At 40.2% G+C, this 24,252-nt stretch overlaps 1 protein-coding gene across 2 annotated transcripts in view; it reads left to right on the top strand.

The window, feature by feature from the left end:
• The first annotated feature begins 7,505 nt into the window (after nt 1–7,505).
• Nucleotides 7,506–24,252, top strand: part of LOC118796248 (ephrin-A3-like) — a 52,690-nt gene continuing 35,943 nt past the window's right edge. For both annotated transcript variants that reach the window (XM_036555057.1, XM_036555056.1), the window contains exon 1: nt 7,506–8,353. In XM_036555057.1, the coding sequence (XP_036410950.1) occupies nt 8,244–8,353 (110 nt within the window). In that variant the 5' untranslated portion in view covers nt 7,506–8,243. The remainder of the gene's footprint in view (nt 8,354–24,252) is intronic.

The following is a 24,252-nucleotide window of genomic DNA, read 5'->3' as shown; positions in this document are numbered from 1 at the left end:
TGCAAATTTATATTCAGCATCTGTTCAGACCTCAATACTGGACCACTTAGTCATAACATTATCCAACTATCCAAAAAAGTTTTTGACAATTTTATTAAACACCTGTTACATATTTAACACATTGCAGTGGACAAGGTGCTTTATAAGCAGAGCCCAGGTTTTTTAATATATCAGGGCTTCCATATGATCCATTTTTCCCGAGTCAAGGACAAGTGCACATTGAATGCACTCCCATGCTCCCAAAACTATCTCCTGGGTGCCAGTGGGTCGGCGAGCTTAGCTAACTCATCCGTATAAGCAGATTCTCCTGTCTGTTGGAAATAACCCCTTGAGGAGCCCTTTGCTGGCTGGCTGTACATAGAGCACGTACTGTTGATTTCATTTGAAGGTATGCAGACTGCTCGAAGAATTTACTCTCCCCGGCCTCAACTCCACTTATTTTATTCATCTTCACCGAAGAGCAATTCCACAGGAAACAATTTCAACAACATATCCCAGAGTCCGTCATTTTTTAAGCGCGAAACTCCAGAAGAGTGGGTAATATTCTTTCTCTCTGAGCGCGAAATGAACCTCTTAATGCCACCAACGGAGTAATCTTTCAATTCAGGAATGGGTTCTCCAGCACCAGTCAGGAAGGCTTTAAGTGAACTTCATCCATAAACATCTGGTGACCTTTTCCATTTTTTGAGCCTCTGCCTTGATTGCCCTTTTGAAATGCTAATCCAGAAGGTTTCCCACAAAAAAAAAGTCCTCAGGGCCGGTGTTGTCATCTGAAAGGGGAGTCAGCGGCAGGGTTTGAGTGTTCGCTTCTACGTGACTGAAGTCTGACAAAACAGCCTCATAGACATTTGTGATCCACAGCTACGCATGATCTGGCCACTTTCGACAGTTCTGTCAACTCCATCTCTTTCTACTTAGAGCGTAGCACTTATCGATTTGCCACACGTGTTTACACGAGCCGAGCCACTGCACATTTCACATTTTGCTGGAGACCTGTAAGCGCAAGATTAAAACCAAATTGTGTCATCTTTGATCGAGCCTCTGGTGGTACAGCCCTGACTACTGCTAATATCTGTCCAAGATAGGCCTTTTCTGCTATTTAAGTGAATGCTGCCTGCTGAAGAATTTTATCTCTTTGGGTCTGCGCTGTCTAGCAGTCTCATGGCTTGGACTCAGTGGACATGGGTTGGTACTGGATTTCCTATATAGCTACCTAACATTTACAACAGCAAGTAGCATATAAACGCAGATAACACAGCATAGCAACTCTGAGAATATTTCTCCATACTACACACTTATACGCACCAGGTTTGCATCTGTGAGAAAATAAAACCCAGAGAAAGTGTATGGTTGGACAGAACAAATATTTATAAATCAGCTTTTTAAAGGTTAATGGCTCGGCATGGGCCTGGCACATCCAGCTAAATGCTCTGCCCGAGGTTCATTCTAAGATATTTTACTACTCATTTCAAACTCCAACTTGATATGTGTGTCTTATGATAGATGTAAGGGAAAATAGGGAGAACATTTCTCAGGGAACGGTCCGAGATGCCCTTTCAGTGTAATGTGAGTGTTCTTCAGTCACAGATAATTTTGCTAGTCATTTCCAGACATTGTCTGTAAAGGCTGAGACAAAACGTGTACAGGCTGCCACCAGTAAAATGGTTTTCACATCCTTGCTGTGGAGAGCCTCTGGGCTTTAAATCGACAGACCTTAAATCAAAGTATTGAACCGGTGTTACTTCCATTCCGTTCCATTCACACAATACAAAAACAGCTGGGCTCAAGGAATTGCACAGTGCCAGACCCAGCAGGCTTGTGTGACTGACAAGTCTGGCCCATGAGTGTGAAACACAACAACTGCACCAGCTCAACAACAATGTGAATTCTCATATATTTTCTTTAAATATTCTGAACAAATAGCCTTGTAGAAGGGCATGCTCAAACTATGTGCTAAAAGGTCACTAACAGATTCTGATGTATTAGCCTTCCAAGAGGTTTTAAGACTTTAGATCTTTTCATATTTCATCACTTAAAATATTTTGTAAACCCCAAATGTTAATGAGAAGATTAAAATTTAATGATCATAACTATCAAATTGTGAATAAAGCACAGAATAATTATATATTTCACTTTGAAATGCTGTAATGCTTTTAGCCAGTCAGAAAAAATAGTGCATAGACTAATTTAAAAATACATTCAAAAAATGTATTTATTTAAATGTGAATTTAAGTACGCTTCTGACCATAAATGGGTTCCTCACCACAGCGCTTCTGACCGCTGCTTTAATTGATAAAAAGAAAGGTTCTTAGAAAGAAATGAGATGTAAATTACTCCACAATGGTCTACTGCCAAACAAAACGACCAACAGACCTCACAGTGGTGGAGCGGGGAGCCCGACACGAACTAACACAAAAGCAAGCTACCTCATTAAGAGAGAGCAGTGGCTGCTGCAGCAGTTGATTGGCCGTTGATTGAAAGTGAACGAGAGCAACGGCCACGGCGGTGTCACGTCGGTCAGACAGTCGACCCCGTCACCGCAGGCAGCCAGCAATTATTCAAGTATCTAATCAGGTCATCCGGCTGCTTCCACCCCGCCGAAGTGAATCCGAGCCGGGTGTGCCGCGGTCACCCGCTAAAGTGGGACGACCGCTCTGCGGCCTAGACGCTCTCTGGTGAAACGGAAGGCTTGGGCAAACTGGCTGGTGATTGGTCGCGGTCCGGATTGGCCTCGGGGTCAAAAGCATTGGCGATGAGATCCAGGGATATGCAGCATTAGCTGCTCTAATTCTTCCCAGCATCCTTTGCTGGATCATGTGTCTGAGGAGACCCAGAAGGTGCCTCCCTTCCTTATATCTGAAATCAGAATTGTTCAGTTGGATTAACGGGCTAGATTTAGAAGCTGGACATCCACTTACGCTACAACCCATAAACCCTGCTGTATTGTGGCCCTCCAAGATTCATAACATTGATTTTTTTGGTATCATTTTCTTTTTCATTTTATCATTTTATTATTACTGATATCAACACATTTCTCCTTTAATCTACCCTGTTCAGCACCATGTGCATGGCAGCAGCACTTTAATAGTGATCAGGACATTGTGCTCTCTCCCCCAAACCCAGAGCTCTCTGTGAGTACCATGGAGAGCTCTTGCTTTTCGAGAAGCAGACTCTCCTATCTCACAGTGAACTCTTGACCTAAGAACTCTTGCAGAAGACGCACAAATAGCCTTTGATGCAGACAGAGGCAGGGAGGGAGTTCTCCTGGTACAGATGAACACTCATGACTGAATGTAACCCGGGCTGGAACGAACACTCCCTTCCAAGTAATTCAGATTCAGGACTGGCCCACAGGAATTCCGATCGCTGCAATCTTATTGTTGGAAATCATGGCAAGTTCAGCTTTGTGATGCACCTCCAGACTGTGTTATTATGTCTCCACTGCATGCTCGTGTACTTGCTGTAGTTATTTCAAGAGCCCACACCACCCCCTTGGCCCAGATTTTTTTTTTCGCTCACACTGATTTATGACAGCGGGTGAGTTAAAAAAAAGACAGGGTAAACGATGGGGTATTGGTAGATTCAGCCCAGGAACCCTCCATTGATCACCAAGATGCATAGCTTGCAGCCGTGTGCCCATTCCCTAAAGACACCCATGCAAGCCTTTGCCATTATGTTGCAACTGCTTTTACCATCAAGATGAAACCTTGCTTTTATCATTGAAGGTAAACAAATGTTCTGGAGTTGTTGGGCATGTGAGCTAACTCCTTGTCCAGATAGTCTCTAGTGTGCCTACACTTGCAAAAACAAGTGACGTAAAATAGGTGAGCTACTGATCCACATGCTTACAATTTTTTAACATTGATATTCATAATATTATGTTATACATAATTAATTATACATTGTATTTATCTATTGTGCAATATGGAGCATATTTGGACATATATATCCAATACATTTTGGATCTCATTTTTTGATATGTAACATTTGCTGTAATGGTTGTGTATCTATGTGGATGAACTTTAATTCTTCCATTGGTAGAAACACAACCTAAACAATTTTTCTTGCTCAGTTATAGGACAAAAAAAGTTCAGCACCCCTTGGTGGATGCTTGAAATAAAAGAATAGAAATATACAGAAAATATATATAGATATATATAATATATAGAAATATATTTCTGTGTGTAAATTATATTCTTTGGTTCTTCCATTTCCATTATCCCCAGAGTGGTGCTGGTGCTTTTTTACCTCGCCTGCTTTACTTGTTTCATGCACCTTGGTGGAAGTCCAAGGTAGCAGTAGTACATTTCCATGGTCAGCCACATGGGACACACCTCATTCTCATACCTTTGTCTATACCTTTCCTTACCTGGCCATCCTCTCTCCCCTACACACAGAATGTCACCGGTCAATTACCATGGTGTTCATGTTCACCTCTCAGTCAGTAAATGTTCCTGTCTCTTGTTTTCCGGCCCCTCCGTTCAATGTTTCATGTCGTTGAACGTGTATCTATTCCTGAGGTTTGTCTTCACCCCCTGCCTCAACCCACCTGTGTGTCAAGACGTCCTCCTCCTGTTCTCCATCACTCCTTCTCTGCCTGTTCCTCTTCCTCCCTCTCTATCGATCTCTCTATCTCCCTTTGCACTTTCCTTCTGTGTCTCCTCTTCACTCTGTCATTCTTTCTATCCCTTCCTCATTTGCTTCCGCTTTAACCATTCCTCTCAGAGCAGTGCAAATGGACAGTAATCGATCCCTCTTTTTATCTTCTCTCTGGTTTTTTTCCTCTTTCATTCTCTCTAATTCTTATCACTCTTTTCCTTATCACCCCCAATCCCTCAGTCCTTCCTTGGAGCCACCAATTTCTGCTCTATCTCCCCTTATCGTCGTGTTCCCCCTTCTTCTCTCCGTCACTCCCCTCTCTCCTTCTCCTCCTCCACCTTTCCCACTCAAACCTCATCTGTCCTGCATTGAAAAAGTTCAGTAACATCCACACTTCCACCCTGTCCGTCCTCCTCCCTCATATCCCGTCCGTTCCCTCCCTCTCTCTTTTCTCACTCTTTATCTTGCCCTATGTTTTTTTTTTTTTTTTTTAGGCACAGCAGTGGAAGGTAAACAGAGGGAGAGGAAATTCATGTCTGTCAGGCTGCGGAGAAAGAGAAAAAGAGAGCAAGGGACAAACCAGGAGTGAGGTGTCGATACAGTTTACTAACAGCAGCGAACAGAGTGGGTGGATTTGGCGGGGGGTGGGGGAGGGGGGGCATAGAGAGTTGTGAATGAAATATAAAATGTGTAAATTTAATGTAATGTGAATGTAAGGGGAAAGAGACACATCAGAACAGGACATATGGAGTATGCATAATCATAGAATCTGTTGTGTAGAACGTTGAAATTAATATTTGTTGGGAATCAATCAAACAATATTCACTTGAAAAAGTAACATTAAAATCCAATGTGACTATGATCATTGAAAAAATGACCTGATTTTCAGCAACATATCACACTTCACACTACTTGAAATTATTAATTGTGGACATAAGAGAAGTGACTTTTGGAAGTAAACCAAATTTCTGTGATTTCTGTGATACAAGAATACACAACAGTACATAGTATTATGATATATTAAAAATGTTGAAAAAATGTTTTACAACAGATGACATAAATAGAGTGCACATGACAACAAAGCAAAAATGTCCAATCGCCTGTTTCTGAATTATACTGCCAATCTCTATAATTCAGCACTCATTTTTTCTAAATATAGTACACTTTGAATTCACAGCCTTAAAAGCAGAGGGGGAAAGTGAGGAATGGAAAAATGAACATGATGACAGATAAATACTTTTCTCAAGGCAGAGAGGGTGAGAAAAGGATGTCAGAGGAGGCTGTGAGTGGCCTGGTATCGCAGACTCGAAGCAAGAGCGAGGGACAGCGAGGGAGAAAATGAAGAAAAGTGATGAAGCGATGAAACTTTGTCTCTCTCTCTCTCTCTCTCTGTCTCTGTCTTTCTCTCTCTCTCTGTGTCTCACTTGCCTTTCCCACAGTCACCACGGCAACATGACTGGAGGGGTCGCAAGCGAGACAGCATCACTGACAAAAAAAGCATGGGAGAGAGAGAGGGAGAGAATTCAATGTACACGAACACTTGACTGACACACAGTAGTCTTAATGGAGCCATGCTCACAAGCCATGGGACAGAGTGCTCCAAATTTTGAAACAAACCAAAATGTCATGGAACTGGAACGGCAGGCCTGATGAACTAAAATTCAAAACAAATGATGGTAATTAAGCCCTGTGATTTAGCCCTGGAAAGACTCCACACTTGGCCAGACACATCCCGGCCTTCACTTAGGCCAGCCTTGCCGCTGAGAAAGGCAGAGATGTGAAAACTCCAGCTATTCACTTGCGATCACAGGTGACAGAGGAACACGAGACACTTTTACTCTGTGATCTTAAAAAAAATTCTCTCAAGGATTTTAATCTCATGCAAGTCCCTGAAAATACAGGAAATTCCAGCTCTTCATACACCATTACAGCCAGAGGTACACTGCTGGGTAACCACTCAGCGTAAATTGTACAAAATCATCCAAAAAAAGGATAATCACTGTTTTATCTTCTATATTTTCATTACTGCTTAACTGGTGTTATCATTAATTGTAGAATACATTATTACCCATGCTGCTGCTAATAATACTTGCAATGCAAATTCTACAACCACTACATCTTCCACGGCTGCGTAATGATTAATAGCAACATTACTACTTGAAAAAACAGTTATTATAATTATTATTATGGTGTATGTGAGTAGTGCAAACCGTAGCTTAATTGTTTGTTTGTTGTTGCTGGTATTTACATAATAGTTACAGAATTGTTAAATCAAAATGACTCATAAGATTCGTCTGTATATGTTTGTGTGTGTGTGTGTGTGTGTGTATGAAATGTGTGTTCTTTAAAAAAAGAAACTTCTCAAAAGGGATACAAAAAGTGTTACAACAAGGACTTTCGAACAATAAAGAAAAAAATGCATCACTCTGAAAACATCACAATACATTGCCTTTACGCTTGAGAGGGAAGAGGTACAGGCCAGAGTAGATTGTTCAGATTGGAGATTTTGTTAAATGCTCACGTTTAATGTATGTGGGAAAAAAATGCTATAATGTTGACCAAGAACATTACAAATCTAGCCCTTGACCACTATGGCTTTCTGCTACCTGTCATTTCGTTCCTGGTCACCTGACAAACGGCCTGCTCCCACGGAACAGTGTTTGTTCTGTCGGTCGCCGCAGCTAGAAACCCATGGTTAAAACGTTGTCATACGTGTAATGCTTAAACAAAGCGTTTCCATAGATATCATAGATAAGTTAATTTTAAACAATAAGTGTAATCTTTGCCAGGGTTTTTTTCACAGTGTATAAAACCTTCCGACACGTAAATGGTTAAACTTTGGGGGTGGGGGGGTGGAGTTACGGAGTGCACGAGTAAAGCCTACCAAACAGGGAGAGAGAGCGAGAGCGAGAGACGATGTGCGAAGATGCGAGGAATGCAGGCTGAAGGAAAGAAGAGGAAAAAATAAACAGAACTTGCTTATTATATTTGCGATTCATTTCTAGTAGATGTGCTACGCGCATAAAGGAATGATCACGCGAAGACAATGAAACCACGTTTTGGTGCCAGGAAAACAATGCCAGTAATTTGAAGTAAACAACTGAAAACAGGAACAATATTGATTATTTTTAAATGTTTTCAGCTACATTATACTGGATACATTTTATATCCAGTGGTTGATCACATCACGGCTGCATCTAATCCAAACACGGACCTAAACAGATAAACAGCTCTTTTAGTTAGTTATCTTTTTTCTAATCTGCGGTCTTTCTTCACTGAATTAAACATCCCCTTTCTCTCAAAGTCATGTCTTTGTTTTTGAGCGGAGAACTGGTGGGCACACGAGGAATATAGGACTGATTGTTTTTTTAGGGGGGTACTTAAAAGTGTGGAGCTGTTTCAATTTTGCAGTGCTCACATAGGGGGTTTTGAGAAGCCGGGGGACATCGAAATGGAATTGGAGTTTAACAACACGTAAAAAAAAATACTTCAAGCTGCATGAAAATTGTTGAATGCAAGGTGCCGACGGTGTTTTTGTACCATTCTGTTTGTTACCGGGATGGTCTCAACGTACCCCTGAGTAGCAGAGAGGGACTGAGAGCGACGAGAGGAGAGATACAGAGAGAGAGAGAGATCTGAGGATTATGGCTCTCGCAACGTTCTCTCTCTGTCTCATTACCCTCACCTGTGCAAACTTATACCTGGTGTATGCCAACAACCGACACGCCGTTCATTGGAACAGCTCGAACATACAGTAAGTTTACACAATGGTCCTCCCGCTCTTGAGTTTTAATGTACTTCACCTAAAAATTTAATTGTTATGTGGGTCTTGCTGCATATAATCGCAGTATGGCAGAGGGAAGACGCCGTGGCTACATCAGCTAGGTTGCAGCGTCCTTATATTAGCAAATATACTAGATAGGACTTTACAATACGAAAAACATTGTATCTATGCTGGTTAAAAAAGTAACTCGCCATCGGAAGTAATATATTTATACTGCAGTTATATATGCAGATTGTTATATACTATTTACCTGTGCACATCAATAGACTGTACTACTACGAATGACTTGCAGGTTGAAACTGTAAATCAGTGTAATTCAGTCTTAATACATGCAGCAAGGCCTTAGTTTTAAACAACGCACTTGTTCCTTTTTTTCGTTAGATAACATCATGATGTGTGTGTGTTTTTTTTTTTTCTCGGACTTCATGTTTGTGTTGAAGATGACATTTTTTAAAGCAATTAGTTAAATCTCCCAAACTTTGCTGTTTCGGCTATCAAGGTCCAGTTAAGCTCACCTATGTTTCATTTGGCATTTGTTGATTCTGTGTAGTGCTGTTGTAGAATAAATATACCTAGCTGTCTCAGTTGTACATAGTTGCTTTTATAAGTTATACTGTATGCGCGTGATGTAATATTTGGTGGATGTAACTTACGGGATAGCGTTTTTATAGACTTTCTTCCCCCGTCACTTTCTCTCCTTTTCTCTCACCCTGTTCTCTCGGCTCTCTATCATTGATCGCACCTATGACAATTCTATCACACTTCCATTTACAATTTCTTAAAATGGGAGCAGGATTTCATAGCAGCGCCGGTGTTTTGGACGTTTCTTTGTTCAGATTCCCTCCCACCCCTTCTCTCTTGCACCCCCTGTCCCTCTGTTTTCCTGCTTGGTCCATTGTTAATCACTCAATCACCATCTCTCTCTCCTCTCTATCTCTTGACTGGTGCCTCGACAAATTCACTCACTTCTTTCTCTTCCTTGCTCTTTTCCACTTCCCATTGTTCCCCTGGCATCTCCCTTTCCTCACCCTTTCTATTCCCCTCTCTCTTTCTGTCTCTTTCTTTCTCTCTCCTGACCTCAATCTGCTCATCTTGTTGTTGGACACAAAAACACACATATGTATGCCACCCCCCCCCCACACACACACACACACACACACACACATACACGCATGATCTCTGGACCGCTGTACATTTAACATTTCAAGCAGCCGTGCGCATACTGTAGCTAATATTCTGTATAATTGTAATGCACGCCGTCCTTCGCTCTGAGTAATGAAATTAGGCGAGTATTACTTTAATTCCATTTTACCCTAGCGCATTATGAGCTGTGCTGTCACTATCATAAATGGAAAATGTGTATGAAATGTAGCACTTATTTAAATTTAAAGGTGCGCATAAAGCACACACTGAATCTGAGGAAAAAACACATTACAATGAGATTGAATCTCAGCATATAATACTGACACGGACTGCAGAGTATTGGCATGATACTTTAAGTATAATGAATGTGACAAAAATGTTATTTCAAACGTTAAAGTATAACAGAATCATATAGGCCCTGATTCTGGTTCAGAGGTGCCTGGTGATTTTTAAGCACATTTGACTGTGTTAGATTTAGTTACTTTCATTTTAAACGCATTATGACTGCAGATGCACAACTGTGTAAACCGATTACCACCACTGCGCGCGATGAATAATATTAATTCACCTTGTCAATCCAGCATTGCAGATGGACAAGCGAGGCCCTATGTCAGTGAAATCTCGCTTTCACAAAAGCCACCTGAAAATGCAAATAAACCCAGTACCTTTAGTTACAGAACTGAGAACACACAATAATCACAAACCCTTCTTTGCAATAGCTTTTTGAAACACATTTTTAAAACATTTCGGTGTTATGCGGGCAGCTCTGGTGCTATGGGGGCGCTTAAGGGTTTTTCACCCCCAGTTGCCTTCTTATATCCCGATGCCCCCCCCCCCCCCCCCATTGGAATTGCACCCCTCTGTATTTTCTCCTGGTGCTGGGCCATGTTAACAATCAATTATACAACACACTGGATTTCAAAATAACAAGTAACATCAACACTACTCCCACCATTTAAGAGGGAATGTTTCACAAAACCAATGCAACAGATTGTTTCAAAGATGAGTGTCAAGATCAATCATTCTGTGTTGAAATGTATGGGTAACACTGTGCCACTGTTATTCAAGATCAAAATTCTGATTGTTCTTTCCTGTTCTTTGTGTTATCCTGAAATCTAGGGAAATATAATAAATTGCTTTATTTAAGCTCGTGGGTGGAACATCCAAGAGAGCACTGCAGAAAAGGTTCATTTAAGGTAGACATGAGAACATTGTGGTTCCATGCCATATATTTTCAGAATATCTGCTCTGTGCTGGCTTCCTCTTTGATGAAAACCATCAGCTGTAAATCTAGAATTTTTTCAAAACATGCAAAAATATGCAGGCAATTTATCCAGCTTTTCCAGGCAATTCAACATATTCCCTTTGTGGTTAACAAAAAGAATTGACAGACAATTGTATTTTAACATCTAATGGTACTCACAAGAGCTGACATATCATCCTCTGCATTGCTGGTGCTTTGAAACAAGACTAATGATGTGTTTGGGTCCTGTTAGTCACGATCCACATTTGACTTGTTCAAGCTGCAGCCACATCACAAACTGACACAAGCACACCTGTTGAAATGATTGATAGTTCATGCATAAATTCAAGTAGGCCGACAGATTGCTATTCAATGCAGACGCGGTAAAGGAGAGACACCCATTCCCAGTTGCATGGTAGGTGTCTTATTTGACACGGCTACACGGCAGCAGTACTGAATGTAGATTCATAGCTCAGCTGGTTAAAGATCTGAAAATAGATTGTGTGGGACTGTGCTCCAACAGTTCATTTAATTCAAGTTAGCAATTACATTCAAAAGTACTTGATGGATTGTACTTTCAAAAGTTTGCACTATTGAGGATTTTTCTGGTGCTGTTTCATATGTTAACCCCTAGGGCTCCCCTGTGCACTTTTTACTCCACCCTAAAGTGGAGTGAGGAAAACATGCAGTTTCAAGGCAGAATCCACACAACTCTGCTGTCATCAGTGAACAGATTTTCTGTAACAAAACCTTTCCCAATGTATGAATATCTGACGATGCCTCTTCAGCAGGAGAAGTAAGAGTCCTTTATTGCTGGAAAAAGTACATTGAATTTTTATACTGTATCTTTCTTCATATATGTACTGTGAGTGGGGTGTGTATTTTGCATATAATTCCCAAAAGAATATACATTGATGAGTGATTAGACATAAAATGGTTATGAAATTAATCTCACCACTGATGTAGTTCCATCTTCATGCCAAAGGTAAAAAGGATTCTCCAATTCCAAACTGTAAAACTTAACGACTAAATAACCCAAATGACTGATTGAAAATGAAATTCTCAACAATAGTTCTTGATTGCATCACTGATATACTGCCCTGCTTCTTCCAGAGAGACAGCTTGGCTGATTTTTAACCTGCTGAATCATGTTGTTTTTGGCTAGATTTTTTAAATGTTTACAATCAAAAATTCAATTCAATTCTGTCACATCAAGTCTAACTGAAGAAAACAGAGTATGTGGCTCCATAATTCTATTTTTGAAAGATATGGTGACCACAGTAACTGGCCAAATACAAAGCATTTTAGCTCTACAGTGTCCTATTTCTACACGTATACAAGCTGTACAGTGTTATTGAAGTAGCTGACAGGCAAGATGACATCACTTGGATTTAGCTCAATCACATAACATTCTAGCACCATTAAGACATTCAACAAGGCAGTAATTAAGTTCTTTTGTGGCATAGAAGACTGCAGTTTGATTCTCAGCTGATACAGGAGATCTCACTACCACTGAAAATACCTGTTTGCTAAATTAGTGTTAGAGTCATGCTCCCATAACTGTTGGTCTAAGGTGAGAGGTATCATGATGTTTAGCAGGTGGAGTATCTCTGTAAGGGTTTACACAGATTGATTGGCCCTCTACTAAAATAGATAGCAGTGCAAGAGCACTCTCATTATATAGTTGTAGATTGATAAGGGGGAATTCTAGCCTTGTTAAGAGGCATTATGGTAATGTCATAATTCAATTCACAGCTCGTCAGCCCCCCTGTTCCCCTCTCGGTACAGTATGTGTGTCATCCAGGGATGCACAGGGATGTATCAGGTTCTGTGTGGTACCTCTGTCCGTTTTTGCGACAGAATCTGACTATAATATTTTTTCTCTATATATGTTTGCATGTGTGTAATTTCTTTTTCACTTTCTTGTCCTCCGACAAAGTCTAGGGAGTAATGCAGCATTTGAAGTAGTTTGCTGGTAGCAGTTATAGTAGACAGTATAGTTAGAAGCCATGGGTAGAATATGTAAAGGGCATCAGGTCTAAATGATCATTGAGCATGAGCTAAGACCCTCATTGTGAATCTTTTAACCACCTGTGGACCAACATCAAATTCAGCTGTGTGCGTGGTTGATTTAAAATATGTGTCCCTTTTCTAGAGAACAGAGAAAGTAGCTGGCCAGATATTTTAATGATGTTCATTGTTTATTGAAGTGAACTTGCTGTAATATGATGCTGTCAGCAGGCTAGCCAGAGGTCATTACTACATCCTGAGATCATTACCTCTCAGTTTCACTTCTTCTATAGCGCCCATTTTGTGATGTTGGATATGTGTTTAAACCTTCTCGAATTTGCAGGAAGTCTGAGTCAGAGACCTTTACTGTATCTGTTGTGACACCAGTCAGCTAATGTTACCTATAAAGTGTTCGTTAGATAGAATTTGATGAAATGATTAAAGGAGGGATTGGAATGACATCAGCAATGCCAGGTTATGCGTCATATATGACTGCAAGCAAGCATTTTCATTCGATCAGCGAATTAATGAAACAATTTTTTATAAAGTGCTCCTATTAAATGAAGTGTCCCAGAGAGTGCTTTACTCACTGCACTTCATATAAAGTATTCAAGATTATATACATATATATGTGTGTGTGTGTGTGTGTGTGTGTGTGTGTGTGTGTGTGTGTGTGTGAAAGCTCCCCTTGGTTCCATAGTTTCAATCAAAAATAAAATTCAGTGGTAAATCTACATTGTCTATTCTGGTAGATTGGAGACAGAGCAGATGTGATATATCTTAAGAGCTTGCAAGATGTGCAGACAGTTCACAATATTATGTAAACAGAAAGTAGAAGAAAGCGGGCACAAGATTCAGTGGAGAATAGTATCTCTGATAAGCTCTGGAGTCAGGCTTTGATTCTATTTGAACCAGTAATAACACACAAAAAGAAAACACCCTCTGTGAATTAATTCCTTATTTGATCATTCTGGTCTTATTTGTTTCATTACACACAACACAAAAGCAACATGTTGTACAATATCTCAAACATCATCAGCACATTTTATTTCTGAAATGCATAGAATGCCCTATATTTATAATGAAAGATTATGATATACTTTTTGTGTGCATATGCAAATACATACTGTTTGCGTGGATGGAGCCTACAATAGCTTATTTCTTTGTGGACAACTCACTCACGACATCTGGTAACAAAATACTCCATCCCGGTAGCAAGATTTAATTGAATCTGAATTTAAGCAAGGTTATGTTTTGATATTTTTAAAGGCAGATATGACCCTGAAAGCAAAAGAGAGAGGGGAAGGGGCCTTGAGACAGTGGGGTTATTACTATTTTACTGCCATACGGAGGTAAAACAACACACCCAGATGACAGTGCAAGAAAAAGTGATGTATAATCCATTAAGTGTATTAATATGAAATAAATTCTGTGTTGCTCTCTTGCTGGAGATTGAGCATCAATAAACAATTAGGCTTTGCATCAAAAATCATTTTGTTTTTTGTGTGTTTTCATGGGGTTTGAAGTTATTTACTTCTGTCTATTTCCAAAAATCCTTCTGATGTATCCAAGCACAGTGCGTTATCAGTTACGTTGTAGCTTTTTGAAATGCTGGGGTATTCTCTGAATGAGAAGAATGTCCCTTATTGGTTTTAAGCCTGCCTTTCTGCTGTGGTAGGGTGAAATGAATAACCCCAAACCATAGTGTTTACGCTTCGTTATAGCTAGTACATCAAACACCAAAACACTTTCAACAGTTAGAGAACAGTTATGAGATATTACAACTGACCTTAGTCAAATTACAGGTCAGTTGGTAGTATGGACATCCGCTTCATTGTGCGTAGTGAGAAATTAATTGTTTAATTAAATTGTGTTAAATCAACTTCCATGAGGAATGATGCCATTTGGTATTGGATCATTAATCATTTACCTACCTGGAATTAAAAACAGCCTGTTTGGAATGGGTTTACTGTATACTGCAGTAGTTCACCAAAGCACAAAATCAACTGCAGTGTTTGTACTGCCGTGACAGAGTGTGAATTTGTATGTACACTTCTGTAGTTCTTTCAAAATTTATCAAAAATATGTGTTATGTATCAAATGAGTTTGTTTCCAGCAAGCTGTAAAATACGCTATTAAGTGAGGCATCCAACAGCCGGAATCTAATCTATCATTTTATAGTTCATGAATTTTAAAGTAATTTATATTTTATATGCATGCACGGTGAAATAATTTGTCAATGTCTGGTTTTTTTTATAAATGAGTTAGAGCTGTGTTAATCTGAGGAATTTCAGCCAGACCTCCGTGCTCAGTGTCATAAACCAAAACATTGCATCTCTCTCTGCACTTATTGGAGAATGTTTTTTAGCAGGTGGATAGATGCGTTTTTTCCAAAAGCAGTTTTAAACCCCCCCCCCCCAAAAAAATAAATAAAACATAGAAAGCCTAGTTAGAGTTTTATGTGTGCTTATAAAAATGTACTTTGGCATTAAATTCTATTTTGCATTTGGGTTCCACTTTAATTTCCCATCTTGGTGTTAAGCACTTTGAAGGCACCTCTGGCCGTGACTGAAGAAAGTATCTGGAGAAAAGTGCTTGTGCGTAGCTTGGTTTTGCAGATGTGGTCAAAAACTCTGCAACATCTGGTTTGGGGGGTCAGTTGGGCATTCTTTCTTGTTTCTATTACCCTGGATCATCAGGTTTGTTTGTGTCATAGTGGTTTAGAAAAACTGGCCCTTGTGCAGAGTGTAGTTTTCTTTGGACTGTGAAGTTTTGATCTGGCAATGACCTGCTGTTTATAGTGGACAGCATATTGAGCATTGAGCAGCAGATATTTTCAAGTGGTAAGTGCTTGAAAATTGTTTACTGTTGAGAGGATTTAAGCATGCCAAAAAGACATCTGCAACTGCTTACCCTGTAATAGCCAAAATACAGTATTCTGACTGTAGCTGAATTCCAAATTTGTTTTTTTCTCTTTGGGCCAAATTTTGCAGTCGGCCAAAAGAGAACTGCAGAATGCGTGACAGAATATGTAGTTTTTCATTATGTGAAAGTTTTGATAGAGATTGGAGTTTTGATACACTTTGCTTGAAACAAGGTGTTTTTTTCATTTTGAATGTACGCACCTGAATTGCCAATGGCAGTGATTTCATGGCCGTGGGTCCTTGGTTTGGCCCACGCGCATTGATGAAGGGGAGTGGGCCTTATTATAACCTTAGCATATGAGTCCCAGTGCTATTTATATCAAACTAGCGTCCAACCAGCAGAAAATGATCCTCCGTGCAGCCAAAGAGACATTGTGCGTTACTTTAAGTTTTCTGACCCCAGTGATGAGGCTCCACGCCCATCTAATCCTACATTTTTATTAACAGAAAGAGGAAGTTCCAGGTAGAGGTAGGAGTGTGACTGGGGTTGAAATCACTGGCAGAAGTCAGACCACGCAGGAAGCTTCGCAGAGAGCAATTTATATGGCAGTGTGTGAAAATACTATTAACCGTAATGGAGTGTAATTTTATTCATTCATAATTTTTTTTTAAAATCGCCTTGTGGTATGGAAGCTCTGTCAAGTGTGGTGTCAGTTTTGCAGTTTTGTGCTGTGTGGCTGTAATTCCTTGATTTTCATAAGGTATGTAATTAGTCTCCTAATTTAATTCTGAAAAGTGAGACTTTCATTTGGGAAACCAGTATAGCTATACATAAGGCCTACTATATCTGAAGGGTCATGTAGTCCATGATTATCCTTAGGTTAGTTTTTGCGGCATCTTGTTAACTGGGGAACCAATAGAATTAGTAGTAGCTCTGATTGGTGTTCTTCTTAATTTTGACCCTGCAGGACATTTTGATTTATTGAAAATATAGGGCCAAACACCCTAAACACACTTCCTTTGTTGCTGTTCAGATTTCTCAAGCAGAATTTAAAGTGAATGCAATAAAAGGGTACTGAATCGAGCCATCTTTACCCTTGTGATTAATAGGGCCCTATGAGTCCTGAGCTAAACTCACAGTCTAATGCACGCTGCATTATTGCATACATTAAAGAGTATTACAGGTAAGAACACAGCAGTATCATTGTAACAGCATCCATTAATTTACTGTGAATAAAAAATAAAAAGTAGTAAAGATTGCACGGCATAGTGATGATTATGATACTGTGGTGAGCATTTAACACGTTTATCTGAGTGTCACTGATTTATGATCATACTGAGGTTTCGTTACAGAAGCAAATGTGTGCTACATCATGTCCTCTGTTCAGTCATTACTTTAAATGCTTTTCTAACTCTCTGAGTGCTATCATGCTTTGTCAATTTTCCAGCTTTACCTGAGTTTGAGTTTAGCACATGCCCTGTCATTCATCATTCATAGCACTCAGACCTTGTGTAACTGCCCCTTGATTGGCTATCATTTTGCCCACTCCTTGGTCACACCTTTCTCTCTGACTTTCTATGGAACTGCAGAGCATTGCTCAGCTCCACAGCACTTTGCAATAGGTTACAAATGAAATACCACATAGACAGTGTTTTTGTGCTGTCTGTACCCACACATGCTTACTGTACATAAAACTGCTGATGCTAACAATCTGACTGTTTGATAAACCATTAATGAATAATTATTGAAACATTATTAACAAGCGCTTGCCCAGAAGCACTTGTTAATAACTAACCCCATACAAATGACTTCAGGACAGGCCAAGCAAAGTAAGCCATCTAGCTTTAATTGACATTTGATGAGCAGCTAATTTATATTAGCTGAGTGGTGTCTTTATTACAGGCAATGCACAACAAGTAATTACCGTGATAAATGTTAATGTTACAACGTTTCATGAATGACTGAGTAATGGGACCTAACCCTGTGTTACCCTGTCGTTTGACCAGGGAAATCAGACCACATGTTTTCGCATTACCTGTGAACACGCAGAAACCCCTTCGAGCAACTGAACCGAAGGAAAACAAAGCTTGCTTTATGTCAGGGCGTTTGGCAGCAGAGAGAATTAAGTGTGTGGTTAGAGAAGCAAAACTCAAAACAAATGCGTTTACATTAAAAAGTATTTCTCCCAGCTACCGTGCACAGCGGCATCCGAACTTTGCCGGTTACAGATGTCCTCGTTAACGGCAGCCCGAAACGAAAAAACAAAGCCACGGGCCCATTAAATCGACTGTAATTGGAGGCCATCTGCCAATTAAAAGAAGGGATTGAGTGTGTGTGTGTTTGCGCGCCCCGAGGAAGGTCTGTAAGGAATGCCCCCCTGCTGAACAGAATTCCAGCAGCAGCCCCCACATTGCAAAATCCACACGGCAGACCTTTTAATCCACGGCTACAGCACGATCACCTGCGAACTATTGATTTAAAGCCTGGAAGTCGGAGGCCATCAGACGTTTTATTAAGACGCTCAGCCGAATGCAGCGCGGAGGCCTGGCACACCATCGCCGTGGCACAGCTGTTACAAAACAAATTATCACGTTTCCCTGAAAATGACAAGCGCCGGGACCATGATCAATACGGAGGAGAACCATGTTTTATTCAACCACCTCATTAGGTTCAGAGAGGCCATGTGGATTTCGGACAAGGAGAAAAAAAAAAGAGCGCTAATTTAGATGAAAGAAACCTTCCCCTCGCGTTGCGGTGTGTGGGGGTTGACACTCGCTGCAAGTCAGGTACAAAGAGATGACAGGAGAGTGAAAGGACGGTTGTGTGAATTAAAGATGTTTAAGAGACGTGCCGTCCCTGTCCCCGGGGAGATGATGTGCGTGAGAAATGACCCCCACAGATTGCGAGACGGAGGGTTTACTCTTGTGGACCAATGCACAGAAACAATAGCGGAGGCTCATGAAAGAAGGTCGGATTTTCTGTCTGATCACTTTGCGAGCTCCCCGAGCCAGATCTTCCCAAGAACAGACTTGCCAATTTCATTTACGAATAACTTTTGCTCTCTCATTACATTCCTCATGCCTCTGTTAACATGAAACGGCACCGCCGCTCTACACATCAAATGCCCATGCACTCTGCTGTAGCTCTTCAACAAAGGAGCTGCATTAGTTATCGTGTTGGTTAGTGAGAGAATCTGGATATATTAATGTAGAACACTGAATGGAAAACAGGATTCTGTTGATAAATTGCATCTTTATGCATAATGACATTCACTTATGAAAGAAATTCGATTTATGGATTTTGATGTATGGTTACTGTGGTAACAGTGTACTAATAAATGAATGCATCTTTTTAAATTAAAGGCATCTACCAAAAAAACTACTCACAAATTTAATTTTACAGCCAAGTACTGCAGGAAGGCAAATTAGTGTTGCAGTGACCCTGAATGCTTATAGCAGGTATGTACATATTTTCCAGTTTACTTTCTTTCTGTTTGTATGGTCATTCTTAATACTGCAGACAGTTACATGATAAGGCAGGTTAATGAAAAAACTTATTGTTGGACTGTATTTGCAACAGTACACACAACAGAAACTGCAATGTCCTGATACTGTCATCTTTTGGTATTTTCCAATTCGCAAAAGCGATCCCATTCTTCAATTCAGAAGAATCAATTCAAATGAGGAGATGCTGACATTAGAACATTGAAAATATCATGGAATACATCAGGATTGTTTCCATTGCAAGTCATGAGTGGGATTCATAAAACAATATTTCAACAGTAAAAAGTAAAACTACCTACTTAACATGCTGTTCTGTAAAGTTATGATTACGCAGTTGTTACTGTGATGCATTATAACAAGACTAGATATTGAGTAGATTAGATAGATAGATTGTGAGTAATTTGTGTGTATAGAGATATATCCAGTCATAGTCAGCTGTCTGTTCCCAGACTGTGGCTTGCATAGTGCTTATGAAGAAGGAGGATCTGTTGGAGGATTTGCCCATGAAGCTTATATATAATGCAATTTGCTTGCTTGTTTTTATTGCCTGTTGGTGTGGGCAGGTGAGCTCAGTGCGAACCTCAAGGCAGTGCTACGCTGGCAGTGTCAAGGAAATCATTCCAACACTATTTTCATGAATGAATCCTCTGGGTGAATGAGCAGTTATAAGGTGGTTATATGAAGAGCCTAGGTCAGGCCCTGATATTGTGGCCTGATTGAATAGCATCACCCACCCATCATAAGAGATGTAAGAACACAAAAAAATGCAACTGGCCATAATGCAAAGGCTGTGGGGGGTTCTGAAGGGAAAGTTCCTGCAATTCCTCAGTAGCTGGCCAGAGTGAAAATTGTTTCATTTTATTTGGAAGAAATACTTGCGCCCAGCTGAAGTGTCAAAGTAATCAATGACACTCTTCTACAGCCACATTTCCACTGACCCGACTTCGCTGCAGGTCAGCTGTACCTGGGGTGAGCCGGAGGCTTTTCCACAGCAAATTGACTCAGTCTGACAGTAGATACAATAGTAGATTGGCCTCAAGCCCGGGCGGAAGTAGGCGTGCATTCCCTGTGTAAAATAACATAGACAGAAAGTCTTTTTAAGCGCTCACACCAAGCCTGGTAGCATGGTGTTGTGCACATACAATCAGCTCCCTATAATTGCACATCTGCTAATTACATACTCTAGTTACACAGTATGCATTTGCAAGTCAATTGTACATCCCACTGACTTTGCTGCCTGTTATGTGCATATACCAGTTCAGTTTAATTTTTGCTGTCTTGCAAAGTGGATTTTGCACCGGTTTCTATTGTAGGTAATTAGTCATGTTGGCTAGCTAGCTGCTTATGACTACCAGCTATCTTAGAATGCATGAAGTCCAAAGAGTGAAACCTGAAGATGTGATCAGTCAAGAAAAACAATGAAAGTATCACAAGCTAAATACACATCTCTATACCTTCTCATTTTTGCATTTGTTCATTCTTTCTTTGACATCTCACTCGGTAGTTAGCTGATTTTTATCAATAATACTAACAGTGAAAGGTATAACTTGAGACAAAAGGATGGCCCTGTCAGGGGTTTATTGAAACGTGCAGAGATGACACTGTCATGCCTGACAGTTATTTAGCACATTGCTCTGCAATAAGAAAGTAATGAAATACTGAGGCGGCCAGAAAAAGAAGTACTCCTTTGTGGGTCCCATCACTCCATTCAAGAGAACAGTTAGCAGACAGAAGAAATGACCTATTCCAGCACTGCTTGAAAGAGGCTGACAGAGTCTGGTAAAATCCATATGCTAATTATGGTTAGTTTCACTCCCGCACCTGTCTACTGTCTCCTGACTTCCTGTTCTGTGTTAAATTTGTGATCGTGAACAGGGTATAATCCCATTCCTGAAATTTATTATTGAGTCCATACATCACTGAATCCAGAGTAGATATTCATGATTCCATTTTCAGGAGGAGAACAGGTAAAAGCCATTTTCAGATTCAATGATTAGAATGCAAATATTACAAAAGTCCAGAATATTTCACAAGATGGATGAATATAAATGTATTTTTCCTTGGCAAAACCATGTTGCCACTGTAAAATGAATTCACAAGGTGAGACATGCTATGACTGATCACCTCTGGCACTAAGTTATAGATGTTTATCGATCATTAATCAGAATTATTTTTGTTAATTAGTTTGAGGTTATGAGTTGGACTTTGTGCTATCTTTATGTCGTCTTTCACAAGATATATTGAGGTAAAATTGGGACAGTTTACCTAAGGATGGGTCATAGCAACCACTGGAGTCATAAAACTTTGAGATATTCTACAGTATGTTTGTATTTTTCCATCTCAAATGCTCCTCTGAACAGATCAAAACACCATCATTGTATACTAGAAATGGTAGCGCTTTGGTCATTTATCAGAAAAGCAATAGATACATGGGTTTAGAGTGTTTTCTCTGCATTCCCCAACACCAAACACAGAGTTGTTCCAATACCTATAAATGAAAAAGTCCCATTTTCTCACAGCAGATAACAGGAGATCAACAGTTGACCCCAGCTGGCAGATTCATAGTATTACAAGGTCCTGCAATCTTTGAAAACTACCCCATCGTTGATTTATTTGGGCCAAAGAAAGACCGTTCACTTTTTCCCCTACTCCATTTTCACTGAATTAGCAACCTTCCCAATTTCCCCCATAGTGATCTCTAGTGCAGGGGTTACCACTTGGAAAAAGAATCACTTCCCATCCCCTGCAACAAAAGTATCTCCCGTTTATGGGGTTTTGTATTACAAACATTAATGGCCACAAAATCTTTGCCTTGTATACTCAATAGATGCTTAACCACAGCCCAAGTTTATTAATACAAATTTGGTATGACTGTGTATTCACAGTTGCATATAAAGTAATCATAGTCGCTGAAAAGGCACAGTGGCACAGATACTCTGTCAACAATGGACATTTTCTCCCATTTTCCCTGTTAGTACAACAGTTCTTCTTGCCTAAACTCAGGTAAACTCCGGCTCACAAATACTCGTCAGCATTTGTCAAATTCAAATAGAAAGCAGTAAGAAATTTAAAAATATGTATTTCTTAAGCATTTATAAAACCTTCACCATCATACACAAACATTTTTATAATCGAATAGACAAATGACGTGACGTTAGGAGGTGAATGTCAGCAAAAGCTTGGATTTTGAGAATAGCATATACAGCAAGAAGGTTCTCTTCAATATTTGTCCTTCATGCCAGAATAGAGCTTCAACAGCATGATGTAACACACCAAGTCCATTTTATCAGGAGTGCTCTGATGTAACAGTTGACACATTCTAAGATTCCTGTTAAGTATTTTCAGAACGCAACTGTGACACAGTTGTGGGCCACAGCATCTCAGTTGATCCCACTGTTGACTCATTGGTTACTTTATCAATCTAGACCTACTAACCCCAATTTCCTCATTCTTACTATTATGACTCACTATTGCATCATCCCTTCTCCTGTGCAGTCGTTGAGGGGGTGGTTTTTGTGTGGGCTCTGGGTTAGAGTGGGGCATAGAGGGAAAGGAAACCTTTGTTAAAAACGTTAACACAGCGCCTCTGCACATCATGAATACTTACGTGATGTACACCGCTGTCACTTTAGAGTGTTGCATTTGAACATAGAGAAGTTCAGGGGAGAAGAGTGGTGATGGACCATTCAAAAGATTAATAAATGAAAAGATTTTATTTATTAACTTGAGCTGGTGCTCACAACGGTCATGATGATACTGTCTTGAGGAGAACTCCAAGCTCTCTCTGTCTTTTTGCCTTTTCTCAACCGTGATAAATAGACAGTGTTCTGAAGCACTGTAGATAGGAACACTACAGCCTATTTATCATGAAAGGAAGTTCTGAATATGGATATAATAATTAAGTATTCATTAATAATTGTGAATTTGGCTATAAAAGCTATAATTATAGGAAGGTCTTTACCCTTTTAGCTGCAATCATCTCTGTAATTAGAACATCTAAAGGAGACTGTAAATTTGCTTCTTAGAATAATGAACACATTTAAAACCTCAAAATGCATCTGACCTTGCTTACCAGTCTCCTGTTAACTAATGGAAGACTGGAGAAATTATGTATCTGTCAATGAACACAAGAGGCAGAGACTGTCTGCTGTCTGATTTCCCAATATTTAACAGATTACAAGGGCCTCAAGAAGAAAAAGTGTTTTGTTGTTTAGGTATAGCAATCATTTAAAATTACTCTTGGATATGCATTCATATGCATTCCCCCCCCCCCCCCCCCCCCCCCCCCCCCCACACACACACACACACACACACACTCCATTTTCACTGAATCAGCAACCTTCCCAATTTTCCCTATCATCGTCTTAGGTGCAGGGGTTACCACTTGGAAGAAGCTTCACTTCCCATCCCCTGCAACTAAAGTATCTCCCATTTATGGGGTTTTGCATTACAAACATTAATGGCTGCAGAATCATTTCCTTGTAGATACAATAGGTACTTAACCTCAGCCCAAGTTTATTAATACAAATTTGGTATGACTGTGTATTCACAGTTGCATATAAAGTAACCATAGTCCCTGAAAACACAGTGGCACAGATGTGTAATTTATCTGATGCTCATGGCATCCAACTAAACACTTTCCCTGGGGTTGCAATCTCTATCGAGGTGAACGCCACATTTGTTTAACGTTTCAGTTAAATATCTGCGTGTTGTTTCAGAGAACAGCCCAAGGTGTCCTTTAGTGTTTCATTGAAGCTGCGCGTTAGCGTAGCGCTATGATAGAGTGACGCAGCGGAACGTGAGTCAGCTGTGAGAAGGCTCTAAGTGTTACTGAATTGATAAAAAGCTGCAAGCATTGCCGTACAAGCAGCGTGCAACCCCAGCGACTGCTAATCTCCATTTGAATTTTAACAGTTTGTGTCTTAGGCTCATCACAGAACGCTCCTTCATCAAAGCTGGTGTGTAGCCGCACGGGGCGTGCCGAGTCTTTCCCTCGTACTGTCAACCTTTCTGGTTATTGTAATTAATGCTGTATAAATCCCCCTCCCTCCTAACTATGATTGTAATCCTTTGTGAGCTGGATCTGTGGGTGCTTTACCAGAACA

The sequence above is a fragment of the Megalops cyprinoides genome, chromosome 21, assembly GCF_013368585.1.
Source record: "Megalops cyprinoides isolate fMegCyp1 chromosome 21, fMegCyp1.pri, whole genome shotgun sequence".
Taxonomy (NCBI): domain Eukaryota; kingdom Metazoa; phylum Chordata; class Actinopteri; order Elopiformes; family Megalopidae; genus Megalops; species Megalops cyprinoides.
The sequence above is the reverse complement of the archived record's forward strand: the minus strand, read 5'-3'. Positions and strand labels throughout refer to the sequence as shown.